This window comes from Agrilus planipennis, unplaced genomic scaffold (genome assembly GCF_000699045.2).
Source record: "Agrilus planipennis isolate EAB-ADULT unplaced genomic scaffold, Apla_2.0 scaffold181, whole genome shotgun sequence".
NCBI classification, from domain to species: domain Eukaryota; kingdom Metazoa; phylum Arthropoda; class Insecta; order Coleoptera; family Buprestidae; genus Agrilus; species Agrilus planipennis.
The window spans coordinates 548,362-567,934 of record NW_020438858.1 but is presented as its reverse complement, the minus strand read 5'-3'; the positions used below and the strand labels follow the sequence as shown (position 1 = coordinate 567,934).

Genomic DNA, 19,573 nt, shown 5'->3' with positions numbered 1-19,573 from the left:
TGCTTATTACAGTTATGATACATGTACACAGCTAGTTTTGCCACAGAAAATTTATTCTCACCTTTATTAATTGAATAATAAACTAATTTTTAGTAAAACAAATATACAGGGTGATTTCACCGATCCTACATTAACGTCAACAGCAATTTGCATGAAATAACTGAATAGAAAAATTAAAATTTACGTGCAAAAGCCAACACTCACTACGACAGAAAAGAAAAGAATTAACCGTTTATACCGAGTGTTCAAAAATTCTTCACTTACCACTCGATATAAAATTAAAATCGAAATGTCCAGCGTCATATTTAGATCGACTCATACTTATTATGCAATTTCGATTAGAAAATTGTTTATTAGACCCAGTTTAAATACACCTCTCGTCCGATATTGTAATCCGAATTACATGAAATGTATACTTCTCATCGAAAAATGACACGGGAGTTTTTGATTAGAATTTTTATTCTCTATCGATTGGTGAGTGAAGACTTTACGTGAGGGTTTCCGGATATCCAGTACAAACGCAACATCGGGAATTCAAAACTAAAATGTAGCAAAATCGTTAATTTGAGTACTTACAATCGGGAAACAAGAATAAATTCAGACACTTATAATTGCCAACACCCTGTATGTACATTTATAAACATAATAATTAACAAACCGTTGCATACAATTTCAAGTGTTCGAAAAGACATTTTTTTTTAAATTATGACTAGTACATTTTAGTATTCTTTTTTTTATTAATTAATTATAATACAGCACTAATAATAACTGAACCAATTTTCTGCCGGCAAAACCGTAAGATTCTAAATAATGCATCATATATATGTATATATATGATGCATTATTTAGAATCGCTTGCCGTGNTTTCTTGCTCCTAGTTTTCAACAATATTTTAGAAAGTTTCCACGTGTTTCAATACAAATGCACAACAAGCAAAATAATAACAAACAAAAGAAAATACCTACAATACAGAAAAAAGTAAAATGAAAGATTTTGCTTTCCAATCTAAGGACAAGCGAATTAATTTACTAATTAGTATTATTGACGATTAATTTTGAATTAAAAAAAAAAACAATAGACAAAAGTATGACACGTGAAAACACTCTAAATACATTTAAATTAAAAAAATATATCTAGTAATCTAATTACACCAATGGTAAGCCTCTGTGTTAGTCAAACGTGCCAGCGGATTGTAAAAAGAAAAAAAAATAGCTTAAAATATTAATTCTCTCCCAGAAGAAACCCATAATAATGGGCAACACACAATACGTTGAGAATAATAATATAATATCAGTTAAAAAATCAATGTTGTTGTATAATTTATTGCTTTATAACGACAATTCTTATATACAGGGCGACTACAATTTGATTAATTACTTCACACTTATTGAGGCTGCAAAATTTAATAAAATATCAGAGTGTGGGATATTAATACAATTAAAATTAATAGAACTGTTTACAAAACGAAAACAAACAATTATTAAATATTTCTTAGGTATATTCTGCTTTGATTGTTATGAAATTATTTATTTATGGCCGATTATAAATGGGCAACAGTTAAAGACTTTTGCCATCACATACTAATCGGATAATATACATAAATGCTAGGTGGTTAAAGCCCCATTTGGTAAAATTTAATATTACTGTAGCAGGCGTTGACAGGTCACGGCATGCTACGTTTTATAGTATAGATACACACACACACACAGGCACCTTATGGATTTTGATTTCTTTTTGTTTTCGTAAACTCGTCTTCATTTTTTTTTACATTATCCGCCGAGACGTTTGGCAAACGAACAGAGCTCGCGTTATTTTTTTTATTATTTTTGCCGCTTAACTTACTCACTTCTTATTATTCATAAAATATGTTCTGCACTTCTTTGTTTTTTTTTATGTATGTATATTACATGCGTGATTTCTTTTTTTACATATTTATAATTTCTTCATTGTTTAACAAACAAAATAACAAAATAATTAAAAACAACGCCTTTCCTTCTCTCCTTTCTCTTCCTTTTATCTTTTAAATTATTTCTCGAAAATATAACGAACTTAATACCCTCTACCTGTATTGAAGGGGCCAAACGTGAAAGAGAGAAAGAAAGAGGAGGGTAGAGCAAATGTGGCACTGTCTTCTATGACCACGACTTTAACAACTTTACGTTGTTTTTTCTTTATTGGACAAAAAAAAAGTAAATGTGGTTAACATCGTATCCTTCCCACATTCTTCCCTTCCCAATCTCGCCGTTACAGCTCGTCCTTATCTTCGAGTTTTAACGTAACGTAACTAAATGCTTTGGCTAGATCACTTTACCTTTTTCGTCATTATATTTTATACGGGGTGGGGGGTAAGTCGGCTTTTCTCACGTCGGAGACAGGCGGACACCAACGAACGTTCGAACGCCACCATCCAATTCGAATTTGACTATTACTATTATTATCAAACGGCACGATCACTGTTTACAATCAGTCACTATGTATTTATCATCATTAATGTACGTCTCTCTTTTGTTCCCGTAATCGATTCATTAATTAATTGGACACGACAGTAATTAGTAAAAAACGAACAAAGAAACGAAAAAAATATTAAAATTAATCGCGCACTTGACGTCGCAGCACTTTTCTTGTTATTTTTTTTACCTTAAAGAACAACAATACGGTAAGAAGCACTATGACGAAGCCACTTTTATTTCGATTGTTTTATTTTTGATAGTTGAAGCAAGGGAGTAACTTCGAGAAAACAAAGAGAAAAAGAACAGCCGTCGCTTGTTCTTTTTTTTCAATTATCACTGAAACTAATTTTTCGTCATTTAGAATATACAGTCGAAAGTTTCCTTCCTTACAGATCACTTTTTCGGTGCCGAGCAGTCCCGTTACTGTTAAAAACAGAGAAATAATAATGATGATAATAATAAAAAAAAAAAGAAAACAAAGTCGCTTCCGATAAATTAATAAGAGAATTTTTTCGCAAAAAACATGTGACTAGCTTAGTTCGTTCGAAACGACACTCGAACGACCGCGGGATTCAGTGTTGTTTCCTATAATATTATAATTGGTCACTATAGTATTTCACTTTGTCATCCATTTGATTAACTATTTCGTCCCAGGCTGAAACAAAATAATTAATTACACATTTATGTTAGTTTAAATAAAAATAAAAAAAGAAAAAGAAAAATACCAACTTACATTTCCCGATAAAATTAACAATTTTCTCGTATCCGTGCCGCTGATGGTTCCTATAGACATCGTGCTGGGGGGCGACGAATCGCGCTGCGAACCTTTCGCACACATCATCGCTCAGCAGTTGCTCGTTTACTTCAAACCCGAACGTTAAACCGGACACTTCGGCTCCTTTCGACGCGTTACCGCTTAATATCACGACCGCGGGCCGCACGTTAGTCCTCCGACTACTACCACTACTACCGCCGTTGCCGCGCAACGGCCTATCACAGTCTTCGGGAGGTGGAGGAGGAGCAACGCTAACTGGTACAATAATAGGTGCGGTCGCGGCCGCGCCTCCGCCCTCCACAACGACCATTGTTGCTGTTCTTTTAATGTTATTTGAAGAATCACAACAGACAATCGCTGCAGCGGGCGGAACAACGACGCCAACGTTAGTTGGAGCAGCAGTTGCCGTTGCCATCACGACTGGCGGTTCAACGTTCTGCGAGGGCGCGCGTACCACTACAGCAGCAGCGGGTGACGTTTTCGACACATGTCCATACTGTTGTTGATGAATTTGTTGCTGTTGGTGTTGAGCATGCGCATTGTGTCGCACAGACTGATGGAAGTGATGTTGTTGTTGTTGTTGTGGAGGACTGAATGTTTTCTGCGCGCCAAGTAAAACGTTGTTGTCGTGGCGAGTTGTTACGGATGCGGCGTACACGTTTTGCAAATGCATTTTCTCAATTGTCTGCACGTCGGGAACATCGTGGGGCAGATTAGATGCGTTATTCATCATTTCACTGCTGTTCCTTATCATCTGCATTGGTTCCGAGTATTTGTTGTATGTTTTATTAGTTTTGTTGTCTTTGATTGAAGGCGGCGGCGTTACGAAATGATTGGTACTACTACTGTTGTTATTATTCTTAATGTTTTTGGCGTTCGTTATGTTCTTCTGTTTATTGGCAGCGACGTTTGCGCTTGATCTTTCTTTAGCGCCACCGCCATCAGGAGTTACGGTTGTCGCTGAAATCGTCGTACACACTACTTTATTGTTGTTGTTATTATTAATGACATTATTATTGTTGGTAATCGTGGGCCAATTCTGAAGACTGTTGACATCGGGGGGCGATTTGGGGTTGTGTACGATGTCTTGTTGTTTAGTTTTTTCGGGCGACTGCTTCCTAACCTCTTCGTCCATCGTCATTCCTCCTCCAAGCCTCTCGACGATAACGAGTGGCTGTGAAACGGTTGCGTTTGCCATTTGTCTGCGTTCGCTCGGCGGACGATTCCAACGCGGTCGCTGTTGCTCTTGCGCAGTCGCCACTCCTGCGGTGCCGCTGTTCCGCGCAATGTCAGCGTACGAGACGGGCACGTTGAGATCGTCGTCGTCGTCATGATTACTGCAGCTAATACGATCGGACGTAACCGGTAACGATCGTACAGAGTCGCGATCTTCATCGTCCGAAGAGTCGTTTGACTTTTCGCTCTGCGGCACCGAACGTGCCGATTTACGAGGCTCGGGCGACCGACGACGTCCGAAGTCATCATCACCAGATTCGCGCCCCCCGTGCAACATCTGACGACGACCGCTCAACGAGTTGTTCCTACGTTTCTTAGACTTTTTCTTCTTCGTCACAACGTGGAAATCCGCCGTCTCCAAATTCTCCGCTGACGCGTTCGGATAAATTTGTAGATTTTGAATTTGCTGTTGAAAAACAATGCGATAATAAAAAATATGCAAATATTTAACAAGAAATAAGTTTACCAAAAATCAAGACAATTACAGTATGTCGCAGTATTTGTTGACCATCAACTTAATGTTCTTACTTACTTCGAAATCCATACCGGTATCTGAATTTCCCCACGACCGACGTTCCCTGGGCCTGTCGACGTTGCTCTTGGTATTCCTGAGAGGTACCTTGGTCCCGTCACTGTCAAAATCTTCCAACTTCGTACTGGATATCTCCTCCATCGAGCTGCTCTTTTGCAAATTCTCGCCCTTGCTCTTGGCCCGTACACGTTGCTTTTTCGACGATCCGCCTCCTCCACTACCGCTACCACCCCCTTTTTCTTCATTACTGGCGTGTTGTTTATTAAGTTTCGTTTTGTGAACGTTGCCGCCGCCACTGCCGCTCTTCGACTTACTGCTGGTTGATTTGTTGACCTCCTCTTCACCTCCAATGTATTCGATAAGTTTGTCAACGTCGTGAATTATGTCGCTACGGTGACCTTCGACCTGTATTATGACAGAGAAGTTATAATTAATATGTGGTTGAATATTTGAGTGATTTGACCAACTTACGTCTTTTCCAGCCAGCACGCGTACATTTTTGTCTGTCTGTAATTTCTTCTTTTTGTTCTTTTTCGCATCACCGGCGACGGCGGTAGCGGTTAAACCGGCGCCCGCGCCCTGTCCCAGAGCGTTTCCGTTCTCGTCGACCTTCTTGAAATAAAAAAGCAACTTTAATATAATGAGGGTTAGATTAGTCTTATGTGCACGCTATTTCATGCTTACTTTCTCCTCTGTCGGTTTCTTGTTGCAGGTCCAATTGCTGGCCGGCACGTTGACGAAAGTGTAGTTAGTGGGATAGACTGCGGCCGCGGCGGCTGCCGTCGCGGCCATCGATGCCGACGACCCCAACGACGCCGCCGGCACCAGCGACGTCGATGAATCTACACGTGACGATTTATCTACCGACTCCATCAGTGACGCCGACGTCTTTTCGCAACGCTCCAGTGCCGATACCATCACGGCATCATCCACGTTGGACGAGGAATTTAAAACACCACCTGAAGCACCAGTCGACAGTTACGTATAAGTGCTTCTCATTTAATAATGTCATAGATGGAATAATAACTTACATGAAGTCTTTGGAGCGATTTCGATGGTGGCTCTGCTGGTGTATTGACGGGAAAATTTCGGTTGCATCTCCATTTCTTGTTCTGCATAGTCCTGATTCAAAGAATCATGCTCGAGAAGGCTTTCGGACTCCATGTCGATAGCTGTGTATTCCAGTTGCTGCTGATTAGATTCTTTCATTTTGCGCGTCTCTTCGAAAAACGTCGGCGTTAGACCTGCGTTCACGTTGCACGGCAAGCTACCTATAAACATTAAAAACTAAATTATCTTTTACTATTACGTAAATTAGTATACGGACGTTCGCTCGGGTCCGATACAAAAATAATCAGATGTATGCAACCCAACATACAACCATGCATATAAATCTGACATTCTCTTTGAACAATTATAATATTTCGACAAACTACTATGTACATAAAACGAGTACAAACAATTGCAGCAGGGTGTCTATTGTCTACAAGAAAAAAAATCCCTGACTTTTATCCAATCAATAGGTCCATTTTCCCCAGACCAATTTTATCAATCTCATCTTTCTTCAAATTGTTTGACATAAATATAATGAAAGGAAACTTGAATTGACCCTGGTAGTATTGAGAGTTGTTTTCTTGGACTTGCTGCACTGTCTTATTTAGGTTGACGGTATTTTCTGTGCAAAAGGGATTTTTTCATAAAACGTTCAACCTGAACAAATTTATACATAAGTAAATAAATAAAACTAGCACTTACGAAGCACATGTTTTAACAATCCTAATAAATATATAAATAATCGTTTCATACCCCCTTGTCGTTGTCTCGCGCTGACAGTTTTCGGGGGACGATACAGGGGGTTGATTGTGGCATTGTAAAGTTCGTCCTTGGCGAGATTGTTGAGGCTGCCGCCGTGGGCGACATTTTCCGCGATCGAGTAATTGTTCTGATCTTTGCAATGACGATTCCGGCGTGTTGCTGACCGATTGTAATGGCGCACGAGCTCGGAACCGCTGGCACTCGTCGCGCGAGCCTTCCTGTCATCCTCTTCCGCTTTCGCTAAAAGATTCTGCAAACGAAATCAGTTTTAATAAAGAAACCCATTCCAAAAATTATCGCTCACTGAAATGGCTATCGTATAATTTGATATCAGTGAAAACTTAAATGAAAATTCTTTTCAAAATTCTAGTCTTACTTTACTAGAACAAATCAACAAATGCAAACACATGTATATATTAAGAAATCCTCTGTACAATATTTTAAGGAAACTTATACTTTTGATTTATATTTCTATAAAGCTAAAAAAATTATCTGCAAAAATAATCACTACCAAATATTATATTTAATTTTTATTAGGAATCTTATTATAAAACCCAGCCAAAATAAAGCTATTTTTATACGGGAATTTCTATGGCTATGCATATGAGACGATAAAATTCGTAACAAAATACAGCCAAGTTACTAACATACTTAATAAGCTACTTCCAATTTCGAGTGATTTATTTTTTGTTTAACTTAATTGTTATAAAATGTATATTCCACTTACACATCAATCAAGTAATAAATATGTATGTATGTATGTGTATTAATAAAACTTACGATTACAACTGAAAAAAAAAACATTTTTTAAATACTTATCATTCATTCAAAAGTTAATAAATAATACAGTCAAAAATAATACGCACAATTATACATTTATTTCATTTTACATATGAACTTAGACAAACACTTCCTGTTTGTGAAGCAAATAAGGAATAACGACTAACTGCTTAGAAAATATTAGTACATTGCAGTTAACATACATGTTAAATTCCTAAATTTACTGTTATTTTATTGATACTCAAAGAATACATAATGTTTAGTTTTTATTTCGAAAAAATAAGTTGTCACAAACACTTGTTATTGCCATTCTATACAGGGTGTCTTAATATTTTGATCCATTCTACTGACTTAGTAACTGCTGAAGAAAATTCAGTATAGGAAACTAATAAATAAAGTAACTACTGACATTGTGGAGTAACAGTTTGGTTACCTACATATAAGGCACAGAGTTTTTTGAATGAATTAATCATTTTATCTTATCAGCAATTAGTACATAAATAGGCATATGTCGTAATTTCGTAATCTCAATAAAAATAAAAGTTGTCGGTAAATCAATAGAATTTGTTAGTGCCATATGTATAAGAAAAACAAAATTTCCTTAAAGTGATCTCAATTCAACCACCCTATACAGGCCAACAGTAATAGGTGCTACAAGGTCAATAAATATTACCTAAAACACTAACAGTAATAAATTTCTGAGGGAAGTATGAGAAGTGAGCAATTAATGACAACAAAATTACTTTTTTATGAATAAAAATACGTCCAAATTTTTAAAACTGTATGGTTACTCATATTTTTTGCAATACAAAAAAAACTAATGCAAGTGTTGTAGGAAATGCAACTTGTTGAGTCTTGTTACTTTGCAAATGATTTAACTTCCTTTCATCAATACACCAAAAAAATACAAAATTTTATATAGGGGTGTGGGTAAACCACTTTGTAGAAAATAATGAAAACATCGATTGTTTTTATGTATTTAAGAAGAAAATATTTGCAGATTTCCCATACAGGTTTACCCAACATTATTTGAATTTTCGATTAGTCATGCCTGCACATTGATAAACTAACAACAAAGTAAAGCACCTGTTTGATAAACCAACTATTTTTAAAAATCAATTTCCTGCAATGTCAGATTTTCATTGCTAGCAATAGAAACTAATGAAGCGATGAACCACAAAGGCCACACTTGCAAATTATTGTGAAAATAAATAAAAAAGACAATTTTATATTATAGAACAGCTGTGACAAGTAAGAAATTTGAATATGGGTAAATAATACAAATAATGACAACCAAAACTTTGCTTTCAATAAACCTACATGCAACGTGCAAAAAAATAACTGTGATCAATAAACAAAGTTTTTTAAATAAATATACATGTCCTAATACACTAGAACCGTCCTTATAAGGTGAAGGAGATGGCATGCAAAGTATTTGTTTCGATTACCCTTAAAAGGTAAGTATTCTTACTAACCTGAAAGAGTTGGCTTTTGCCAACTCTGTCCTTTGGTGACTTATAAGTAATAGCTTCGTCCAAAAGGGCCTTAAGTTGTCCATCGTCTAATCGCGAAACAGAAGCTTCCTATTGAAAAAATTGTAACATCACACCCTTGTACTTCATTGCAATTCTATTAACAGTATTACTCCTTAAATAAATACATTTATTTATGTAAGAAGTCTGCTGGGCTTTGACTACAAACAAGCAAACGCTAAAGAAATCCTCATTCGACATACCACGTGATTATAACAAAAAACACAAAAAAACAGGCAACGATTTTGCATTCAATTATGTTGTATGTATCAAATTCGTGAATTGCAACGTCATTCAATTCAACACTACTCTGCTTATCACGATAAAAATTCTATTGTTCACACGATTAAACGAAAACGACGGCAAAAAATTAAATTGCACTTTTCGGAATATGTTAATGAACGACATTAAATATGATATACCAATTACAATTGCATTGACGATACCGAAAAGTTAGCTAAAAACATTTGCACGTCAGCGATTATAGGCAGCCATTTGCAACATGTCGCAAATTAGGTAAAATACAAAACACTATAATAATTGGGGCAAGGTAAAGGCAACATAAACAGACAATCTGTCTGACAAATAAACTCTAAAAGCGATTTCGCAATTTCACCAACAAAAATCGTAAACCGTATCAAACACACCAAATAGAAATAATTGAAACGTACGTAGGTATAAAGGTTGACTAATATATTTTCGACTACTTACTTTGTTCTCAGGACCAGCTGTCGCATTCTCGGTTTCCGCTAAACGCGTTTCTGGACGAGTTTCCTCCCTGCACTTTTCGTTTTTATCAGGAGCTTTCGGTGCATTGTCATTTTCGGGCGAAGGGGCCATTTTTCTCGAAGCCCAGCGATCTTCAACCGAAACTGTCAAACTCACTATTAACGATTGCACATTTTACGAACCTAATATATCACAATCAATACGAATAACACATAATTTAGTAAACTAAAAATCAAAATTTGTAGTCTTTTCTACAAGAGAACCACATTTTCACCGTCGGCCATTACAAGACACTTGTGGCTACAACTACGCTATCTTCAAGCCAATTACTTAACTACCTAAATAAATTACCGCTGACTGCATACTATCACGTCATAATTTTCAAATAATATTTTTCATCTATCTTAAATGTCATCTGAATTAATTCTCAAAAATGCAAATGTTCGTTAACATTAAATAAATTACACTCATGTCACAGCACGGTTAATGCATATTAAGTAAACATGTATTTAACAAAAATTGCATTTCATAATGAAATTAGCAAGATAAACAACTAAAACATGTTTTTATTGCATTTCTTAATAAGATACTTGTTACTTGTTTTAAACTTTTATCAATTGACAAATATTAAAACGAAGACGGCATATTTCTTAATTTATCGATTTAAGAGTTACAGTAGCTATAATCTAGACACATTTCAAGGTGACCTCATCTGTCAATGTCAATTGTCAAATCTACAAAAAAATAATTAAAAACCATAAACAATCGAATAAAAAAAATTGATTAAAGGTTTAAAATTAAGTCGTGAGGCAAATTTAGTGTAAAATTAAACGTTTCCATTGTTATTAATTTGTTAAACGATAAAATACTTATTAGCATAATTTCGTAACTTTTATTAGTGAAATAAGATGACCACTGAAAACATATTTTTATTTGTACCAAATATCATAGGTAACAATTTGATTACTAATTCAAGATTAAAATAACTCTAACATTATTAGTTTTTTTCAGGGTATATGAGGGTTGTATTAGCAATCATTTCGTTTTACTTTATGCCGACAAACTATATAATTGCAGGAACATGTTACGTGGTATCATCATTTTTAGATGCTTTTGATGGACATGCCGCAAGGTAAGTTTTTTAAATAATTTTTCTCCAAAATACCTACTACTGAAACAATTTTGTTAGATACTTTAATCAAAGTACGAAATTTGGAGCCATTCTTGACCAGTTAACGGACCGTTGTGGGACTATGTGTCTTTGTGCTGTTCTGGCACATTTCTACCCGAAGTATTCATTCCTATTTTTAATGTCCATGACAGTAGATGTTGCTTGCCATTGGATATACATCCATGCGTAAGTTAGAAAAATTAAGTGTCAATATTCAATTCAATTTCGATTGATCTTTTCAGTTCTCTCTTACAAGGTAAAACAAGCCATAAATTCATTGATATGTCTGAAAATCCTATTATGAATATTTACTACACCAATCGTACAGTTCTTTTCTTCATGTGCTTTGGAAATGAAGCTTTTTATTCCACGCTTTATTTGCTGTACTTCACAGAAGGACCAATTAGTAAGTTGTTGATTTCATTATTGGCTTTTTTATTTAATTTTATAAAATTTATTGATTTGTTATTGCAAAATTTGATATTACACTTATCAGTATGTAAGGTGTGACAAATTAATCGAATGCATGAGATAAAAATAGATTGACTCATTTATAAATTGAATTGCTTAAGTAATTGATAACTTATTGTGAATTTAATTCTTAAATAAATAAGAAATATAAATTTAGAAGGAGTAAAATAGATAAAAATTATCACTATATACATACATGGCATTCACTATTGATCTCAAATATGTATTGAGTTTAATGTAAGCATTTAATGTTTTTATTGTAGTTGCTGGAATATCATTATTCCGAGCCCTGCTATACCTTTCATTACCCATTGCCATTGTGAAGTCTGGTATTTCGATCCTTCATCTCGTTGTGGCCAGTAAAAATTTGGCCATTATTGATATAAATGAGCGTAAAGAAGCAGCAAAACAAAAATTAGGATAATTTAAAAACTGAAGAAATGGAAAATATGTATCTGGTGTTATTCTAGTGTCCTCCTCTTTCAATTAAAACTAAGGCATGCGTGTAATATTAAAGTTCCTTGAGAAATTTAGAAATGATTTTTAAGAAAAGGACAAAACACAAACTGCTTTTTAAGTTAGCATATTTTGGTATTTATTAAGTGTTCTGAAAAAACATTTTACTTAAATTAAACGACCTGATCTCTGTTTACAAATTGTTTAATATTTTCGAATGTGTGAAAAGATTTCACTTAATTTACATATTACTGTGCATTTGTGTCAAGTTCAGTATTTTTTTATAGGGGTTATTATTGTTATCGTTGAACAAATGTCTGTCTATCTTTAAGCAGGTAACTTAATTAATTAGCATATGATTTATATTTATTTGTTAATTTTATATCATCTTATTAATTACTTCTAAAGTACGAACAAACTAGATATTATAAACCTTTTATATTACATGTCTGTTTTTCCTTTAATTTTTAGAAATATTTACATCATTTGCTGTGATTTGATTGTTCCCTAAAGGTCCATTAAATAAATATTTATTCTTCAAAATATAAAAAGGATATATTACCATGTGCCATTTAAAAATGAAACTTGTCAGGCAACTTGACAAACATGTAGTTCAGTTAGTTATGATAGCTAATAATCATTAGTACTTAGTTACTTTATATTTTTTTTAGAGATATTAAATAAAGGAATTTGTGTAATTATTTCTTATGTGATAGTTCTTTTTATTGTTAAGTGTTGTTTCATTGCATTTAAAACTGTAATGTATTACTGTACCAAATAAAAATGTTATGTTAACTCTTGTATTTTATGCTCTATCGGGCGGTCTAGATTATAGCTTCGCATTCGAGAGGTCATCGGGTCGATTCCGAGCCCACGTTTTTTTGTGGTTTGTTTGGGTCATTTAGGCAAATGTTTTGCCCTATCTTCCAGCTTTGTACTAGACACTAGTTTTATTTTTCTAATCGATGGCATTTAAACACTTAAATACTCTTTTTGGTAAAACTTCTTATCTGGTATCCTCAATCTACTGGCATGTTGAATAATCATATAAATTAACAAACAAAAACTTAATGTTTTAGTGTTCGAAATACGTATTCATTTTTGTCGTTAGGCAATTTTATTGATTAAATACTTCATTTTGACGTTTATTTTCGCATACGTTATTTATTTGTAAGATGTACAGGTAACTGTTTATCGTGTTTAAGTGAGAATAATAAAAAACGTGAAATAAATAATAACAATGACCAGTTGGTGTATCAGGCAAGAGCCTCAAGCAATTGATGATGACATGATCCAAACTATGATTGACGATATGGCTAGCAAAGGGGAAGCTGGGAGACTTCAAAAACTCGAGGGACTGCCCTTAGATGAAATTTACGAAATACGATTTGAATTAAAAAGTATGAAACATTATTAATTTGTTGTCACATCATGGTCTAGTATTAAACCTTTTATAGAAATTCTTCGCATAGATCACTTGTGGATCCTTCCATCTTTGACAAAGTTGGGTCTGAACAACAATCTTATCGAAAAAATCGAAAATTTAGATAGTCTGGTGCATTTGAAGGAATTAAATTTGTCCTTCAATAAGATATTAAAGATAGAAAACTTGGAAAACCTACACAACTTGGAAATATTAAATCTCTTCAACAACAAGATTGATTTGATCGAAAATCTAGAAAATCAAAAGAAACTTACCATTTTCAGTATTGGTCGAAACAATATCTGTGACAGAAATAACGTATAAATAATGTTCCAGTGTTTATAATATATGTATTTTGATAAACGTTTCAAATTTAAATTATAGTATAAAAATACAATACTCAATTTAACTGCTTTTATTTTTTAAGATTTTATATCTACGTAAATTTCGACAACTCAAATCTCTAAACATGTTTGAAAACCCTTGCGCCTTAGATGAAGACTTTCAAATATTTGTAGCCACATTTTTACCTCAGATCGACTATTATGAATACAAAAGAATCTTAAAAGAAGAACGGGAACAAGGTTTGGCAAAGTTCATGTAAGTTTAATAATTTCTAGGAACGTGTGTGGTTGAAATTTAAACGGTTATATCAACTCATTTCATCTTAATAAAAAAAGATACTGCATCGGCCGGGAATCGAACCCGGGACGCTTCGTGTAGCAGACGAGCATTTTACCACTTGAACCATTAACGTTTCTTGTAAATTAAGTGTAATTTTAGCTGTGGCACAGTGACATTCTCCAATACTGAAGGTTCCATTTCTTTCCATATGTATAGTAAATACTAAAACGATACCCCTATAATTTTCAATGTCACACTCTTATTCAGAATAACTTTTTCTTAATAAATAATTTTATATTAAATAGGATGATGTTAAACGAAGTTGAAGAAAACGAAAAAGAAGAGAACATTAAAATAGCAAAGAAAGAAAAAGAACTTGCTGATGCCGCCCTCCACGCCGGTAGTTTCGTGGAATATTTGGGTGGCAGTCATCTTTTTGATTCCATGTACGAAAATGACGTGGATGGAAAGTTATTTTTGTTATTTGGCGATGAAGTAACCGAATTGTACGACGAATTTAAAGAGGAATTCGTCAATAACTGCGTAAAACTCTTTAAATTTGGACAAGAACAGTATGTTCTTAGACAAGAAGAAATCGCTCAGTATGAAAATACAGTTAAAACAGCCAAAGGGGAAGGACAAAGGCAGAGTATAGTACGTAGATTCAGAACACATTACAGAGATGACAACTTATTGTACAATTTTAGAAAATGATGGAGGACTTCTTAGAGAAGAAAAATGAAGTGTTTGAAATTGTTAAAAATTTGGGAAAACAATTAGAAGAAAAGATTATCGATCAGGACGAATACAACGAAGCATTACAAGAAATATCGGACAGTTTCAACAACGATCTTCATCAAATTTGGAAAAGTTCCATGAAATTTGAAGTGACAATTTTCGGACAGATGGAAGAAGTGAATCAATTATTTGACATATCTTTGACCGATTTGTTAAATAATTTTGTGGAAGGCGCTCAAGCTGTGTTTTCAGAGTTGCGAAGTTTGCAAGCAAACTATAACGAAAATATAACTGAAATAATGACTAGAATGGTGGGGCCCAAAGGTCCCAATCCTGATGCTGATATACCACCCGAGGCAGAACACGTAAGGCAAACATTAAGTATTAAACTAAGTATTAACTTCGTATTAGTTTATTTTTTAATTAAACTTTGACCTTTACTTTATGCAATCGATGTTCATAATATTACTGCTACATAATGACGCGTTTTTGGAACTGAAAACGTAACAAAACACCCTGTATATTCTGAAAAAACTTGTTAAATTTACGTGCACAACATTTTTTATTTTATACAATACTAAATTACAATTTTAAATGCAATAAAACTAAACATACTTAACAATTAACCACTTGCTGCAGTCTGCAGCATAAAATACATACATCATGTGGCAACGTTGCATGATCAAACGCGATAAAATTTGAAAAACGTTTTTCTCTTTTTCTTTAATTTGTTTTTGTTATTTTTATTAAAAAGTTTCATCATTGAACATCCTTAAGTAAGTAACTATACAGTAACAATTTCTCAATAAATCCAAGAAACCAAGGGTTCTTTTTATTATTATTTGTTTAGTTATTTGTTGATAAAGACACTTTGGGAAACGCTTTGGGAGGAACTCACGACATTCACATGCAAACAATTGACGCTAGAGAAGATTTACTTATTGGAAGAGCAAGAAGTTGGCTAAGTAACATCGTTGATAATCTGTATGAGTAAGTGACTTTTTTTTATCATTTAAATTACCGTGTTCAAAATCATTGCACCATATCCAATCCTTTTTAATACCGTTTTACGAAATCCTAGACATATTTATATTGTTTTTTATTAATTATTTATGTTCTTAGCACATGTACTACGAGTGAGACGACAAATATACTGATTTTGCTCTCTTTCTTCGGAAGTCTTCCCCCCACACAGCAAATCACCTCCAGTAGTACATGTCCTAAAGTTTTACCTCGTTGTCAAAGATGTCACAACTTTTGTTCCCAGTCCATTTAACTATTTTTTTAATTTTCTTGAACTTGAACCTAATAAATTGTTGTCAATGCCTAAAATCCGTTTTAATTTTGGTAAATTGGATGAGAAATTAAAAAAAAATGTTTTAAAATTTCGTAAATACTAGTTTAATTAGTATATTTTTCTTGAATTTTTTTTAAACACTCTATAACTACTGATCGTAACGAAAATAACTGGATTTGTAAAAGAATGTATACCATAATAGTCCCTATTTTGTAGGAATGAAATTAAAACAAACAGAATGAAAATTCTCGAAATCAAACACTTTTTGGAAGTCCAAACAAGTGAATTTGAAGAATTAGTCATGATTGATAAAGAACTACAAAATGAGAATTTGGAAAATAATTTATAATTTTATACTTATCTATATGCATTATACATAATAATTGTATACTCTCAATTAAATATGTATAAACAAAATATACATTAACAAGTAAGATATTGTTTTATATCTAATAGAAAATCCTAAATTTATCAAAAAGTATACAAGTTTCCTGAAAAATATAGAAATGAAATGAAATAAATAAAATAAATTCTACAATTCCCACCACTAGCCCTTTAAAATGATATTGTACATGACCTTTAAGTTATTTTTCCAACTTCCCCTCCCTCGAGATTTAGACGTCAAAATTTTTTTATAGGTATAATTGGCTGTGACAAATACATGAGTAATCGCCATCACACCAATATCGTACATATCACGATGGCTTTGGGATTCCCAAAATTATAAAAGTTTTATTTGTTTGACATGTGAAGGCGCGTCAATTTTTTTTTTGTGTTCCAACAAATAATTTTTTTAACGCCCAATTACGAATAATAATTATTTTAATTTTTTTAAAGATTGAGAAATCTAATTTTAATGGTAAAACATAACTTTAATAAACCGTAAACGTCTAAATTATCCGATAAAAATGATTTCTCAAAACAAAGAAGTGGCTAATACTATAATTCCCTGGTGCATACGTAACGAGCCTCAAGTCATAGATAATAAAATGATAAAAGCATGTATAGATGACATGGCCAAACCTGATGAAGCTGGAAGACTTTTAAGGGAAGAAGGAATCCCTTTAGACGAAATTTATACGATTCGCTTGGAATTTAAAAGTAAATTCAACAGCCCCTTTAACTGATAATCATTTATTTTTTAAGGTATGAACAGTATATCGCCATCTAGTGGCATTTGCTACTAACTATACTGTACTATTTCAAACGTCAGTAGATCGCGGTTACCTTAATATTTACCTATACCAACTCGTTTTTTGGTTGGGGACGATGTAATTTATTGAAACTGCCTGTGGCGTGCTAATGAGATCTAATAACTTCGAAATTGCAAACCACATCTGACAGTTTCGATAAATTACTTGACCACCAACTGTATGTTCATTATTTTTTGGACAATTTTCAGAAATTTTAAGAATAGACCATCTATGGGTCCTAAAATCTCTAACACAACTATCACTCAATAACAATTTCATAGAGAAAATAGAAAATTTAGAGTCCCTAATACACTTAAAGGAACTAAACCTATCGTTTAATAAAATAGCAGCGATTGAGAATTTGGATGAACTCGTCAATTTGGAAGTGATAAACTTGTTCCAAAATAAAATAACTAAGATCGAAAATTTACAAAATCAAACAGAATTGATAATTCTGAGCATTGGTAACAATTTAATTCAAAATAAAGATAACGTAAGTACCAACGCAAACTCTGAAACGAAATAAAAAAATACGAACCAAAAGTTAAAAAATAATTAATTCTGTACTACTGGAAATGAAATCGCTGATTTTTTTCATTGGTAGACCGACCGCAAATTTGTTATTATTAACAAGCGCATTTCCCTACACACAGTACGCGATCTCCAGTAGTATATATTCCACGCTGCGTTTGCAACGTTGCCAAATCGTTCAATTTAGTTATTTAAAGCAATATTTTAGGTTTTATATTTCCGCGGTTTTAAATATTTAAAATCCCTCAATTTGGCTGGTAATCCTTGTGCTGAAGAAGACACATTTCGTTTGTATATAGCAGCCGTTCTACCCGTCTTAGATTATTACGAATACATTTTTATTACAAAAGAAGAACGAGAAGGTGGTCAAGATATTTTCGAGTAAGTAAAAAAAGGATTTTATGCAATTATTATTGTATACCATTATACGAGCAATCTTTATATATGTATATATTTGTTTGCTTGCAATTGCGTTCTCGAAAAGGGGACTAACGATTGCGATGAAATTTACAATAATATAGGGATTTATGGGGGCGAAAAAAATCGATCTAACTAGGTCTCATTATCCAAAATAGATCTTGCTAGACGTTTTACATCTTTACTGAGCAGAATTCGATCGCCCAGGTACTAATGAATAATTATACGAGGACTGTAGAAGTACGAAACACAACAAAAACAACCATTACGTTTTTATAATGAATTTCAGAGCGTTGTTAAGAGAAATACACGAAGCAGAATATCAGGCAAATATCATTAAATTAAAAAAAGAAAAAGAACTGGCCGATGCCAAAATTCATTCATTGAGTTTCGTGGAATATCTAGGGAGCAGTTATTTATTCGATTCGATGTTTGAGGATGACGTTGAGGGAAATACTTTCCTTCTAATGGACGACGTGCAACCCCTTTATGATGAATTTAGAGAAGAATTCGTGAAGAATTGTATTGAACTATTCGAATTTGGTCAAGAACAATATGCTATCAGACAAGCAGAAATGAAACAGTATCAAGACACAGTAGAAAAAGCAAAAAAAGAGGGTCAACTCCAGAGCATTGTAATTTTTTTTTTCATACATAAAACAAGTACTCCCTAAGTTACCCCTCTTAGAATAATATACTTTTCATACCTATTTTTTTTTTTAATTTTATTAGGAGATGATGGAAGCATTCCTTGAAAAAAAGAACTATATATTCTACACTATTACAAAACTATCGAAAGATTTCGAAAAAGAATTAATTTCTGAAGACGTGTATTATGACAGTGTGGGGGAGATCGCTGAACAATTTAATAGCGATCTCCAGGCCATTTGGAAAAATGCGATGAAGTTTGAGGTGACAATTTTTGGTCAGATGGAAGACGTGAACCAAACCTTCGAATTATCTCTGACAGATTTGACGAATATATTTATTGAACACGCCCAAGGGACATTTACTTACCTGCGAAACTTGGAAAATCTTTATTTCGATAATGTGAGTGAAATTGCGTTCAAAATATTGGCCAATGAGGAATTATTAGACATGCTGTATCCACAAGAATTAAAAGAGGTATGAAAACCGTGATAAAGTAATTAAACATATATTACATTAGTAAATCCAATCTAGTATGCATTAAGCTGTCACCATTTTTATTGAACACACCCCGTGCTAAACATTTGAATTACTGTTTTTAATAGCTACATTAATGTAAATGAAATAAACCGTTTTAAAATAAATGAACTTAAAAAAATAGAAAAAAATAAAATTGTATACATTATGTACAAGTTTACATTGATGGAACATATCAATAAATGATATATATAATTAAATTTCAAATTTTTAAGTAT

At 33.4% G+C, this 19,573-nt stretch overlaps 4 protein-coding genes across 8 annotated transcripts; 3 read left to right on the top strand and 1 right to left on the bottom strand.

The window, feature by feature from the left end:
- Window positions 1-1,306: 1,306 nt before the first annotated feature.
- On the bottom strand, window positions 1,307-10,260 carry LOC108739314 (probable serine/threonine-protein kinase DDB_G0267686). Of its 5 annotated transcripts, none has more exons than XM_018473153.1 (9): window positions 9,832-10,258; window positions 9,064-9,171; window positions 6,800-7,058; window positions 6,025-6,264; window positions 5,678-5,952; window positions 5,465-5,623; window positions 4,994-5,398; window positions 3,184-4,867; window positions 1,307-3,105 (listed from the first exon to the last, which is right to left on the bottom strand). In XM_018473153.1, exons 1-9 carry the CDS (start codon window positions 9,958-9,960, stop codon window positions 3,044-3,046), a joined length of 3,321 nt encoding a protein of 1,106 aa, XP_018328655.1. In that variant the 5' UTR covers window positions 9,961-10,258; the 3' UTR covers window positions 1,307-3,043. The 5 variants fall into 5 exon arrangements, with proteins under 5 accessions (XP_018328655.1, XP_018328656.1, XP_018328657.1 ...); XM_018473154.1 differs by having other exon boundaries at window positions 5,465-5,605; window positions 9,832-10,257; XM_018473155.1 differs by lacking the exon at window positions 9,832-10,258 and adding an exon at window positions 9,324-9,782.
- Window positions 10,261-10,523: 263 nt separating this feature from the next.
- LOC108739319 (CDP-diacylglycerol--inositol 3-phosphatidyltransferase) lies at window positions 10,524-12,742 on the top strand. The gene is made up of 5 exons (XM_018473166.2): window positions 10,524-10,800; window positions 10,861-10,981; window positions 11,039-11,206; window positions 11,263-11,426; window positions 11,755-12,742. The coding sequence occupies exons 1-5, from the start codon at window positions 10,758-10,760 to the stop codon at window positions 11,913-11,915; spliced, it is 657 nt and encodes a 218-aa protein (XP_018328668.1). The 5' UTR covers window positions 10,524-10,757; the 3' UTR covers window positions 11,916-12,742.
- A 93-nt stretch (window positions 12,743-12,835) lies between these two features.
- On the top strand, window positions 12,836-16,446 carry LOC108739269 (dynein regulatory complex subunit 3-like). Its single transcript, XM_025976739.1, has 7 exons — window positions 12,836-13,347; window positions 13,405-13,688; window positions 13,798-13,970; window positions 14,300-14,648; window positions 14,702-15,097; window positions 15,583-15,722; window positions 16,246-16,446. Exons 1-7 carry the CDS (start codon window positions 13,188-13,190, stop codon window positions 16,376-16,378), a joined length of 1,635 nt encoding a protein of 544 aa, XP_025832524.1. The 5' UTR covers window positions 12,836-13,187; the 3' UTR covers window positions 16,379-16,446.
- A 78-nt stretch (window positions 16,447-16,524) lies between these two features.
- On the top strand, window positions 16,525-19,538 carry LOC112905084 (dynein regulatory complex subunit 3-like). Its single transcript, XM_025976777.1, has 5 exons — window positions 16,525-17,130; window positions 17,432-17,715; window positions 17,962-18,134; window positions 18,460-18,805; window positions 18,903-19,538. The coding sequence occupies exons 1-5, from the start codon at window positions 16,938-16,940 to the stop codon at window positions 19,299-19,301; spliced, it is 1,395 nt and encodes a 464-aa protein (XP_025832562.1). The 5' UTR covers window positions 16,525-16,937; the 3' UTR covers window positions 19,302-19,538.
- The last annotated feature ends 35 nt before the right edge of the window (window positions 19,539-19,573 follow it).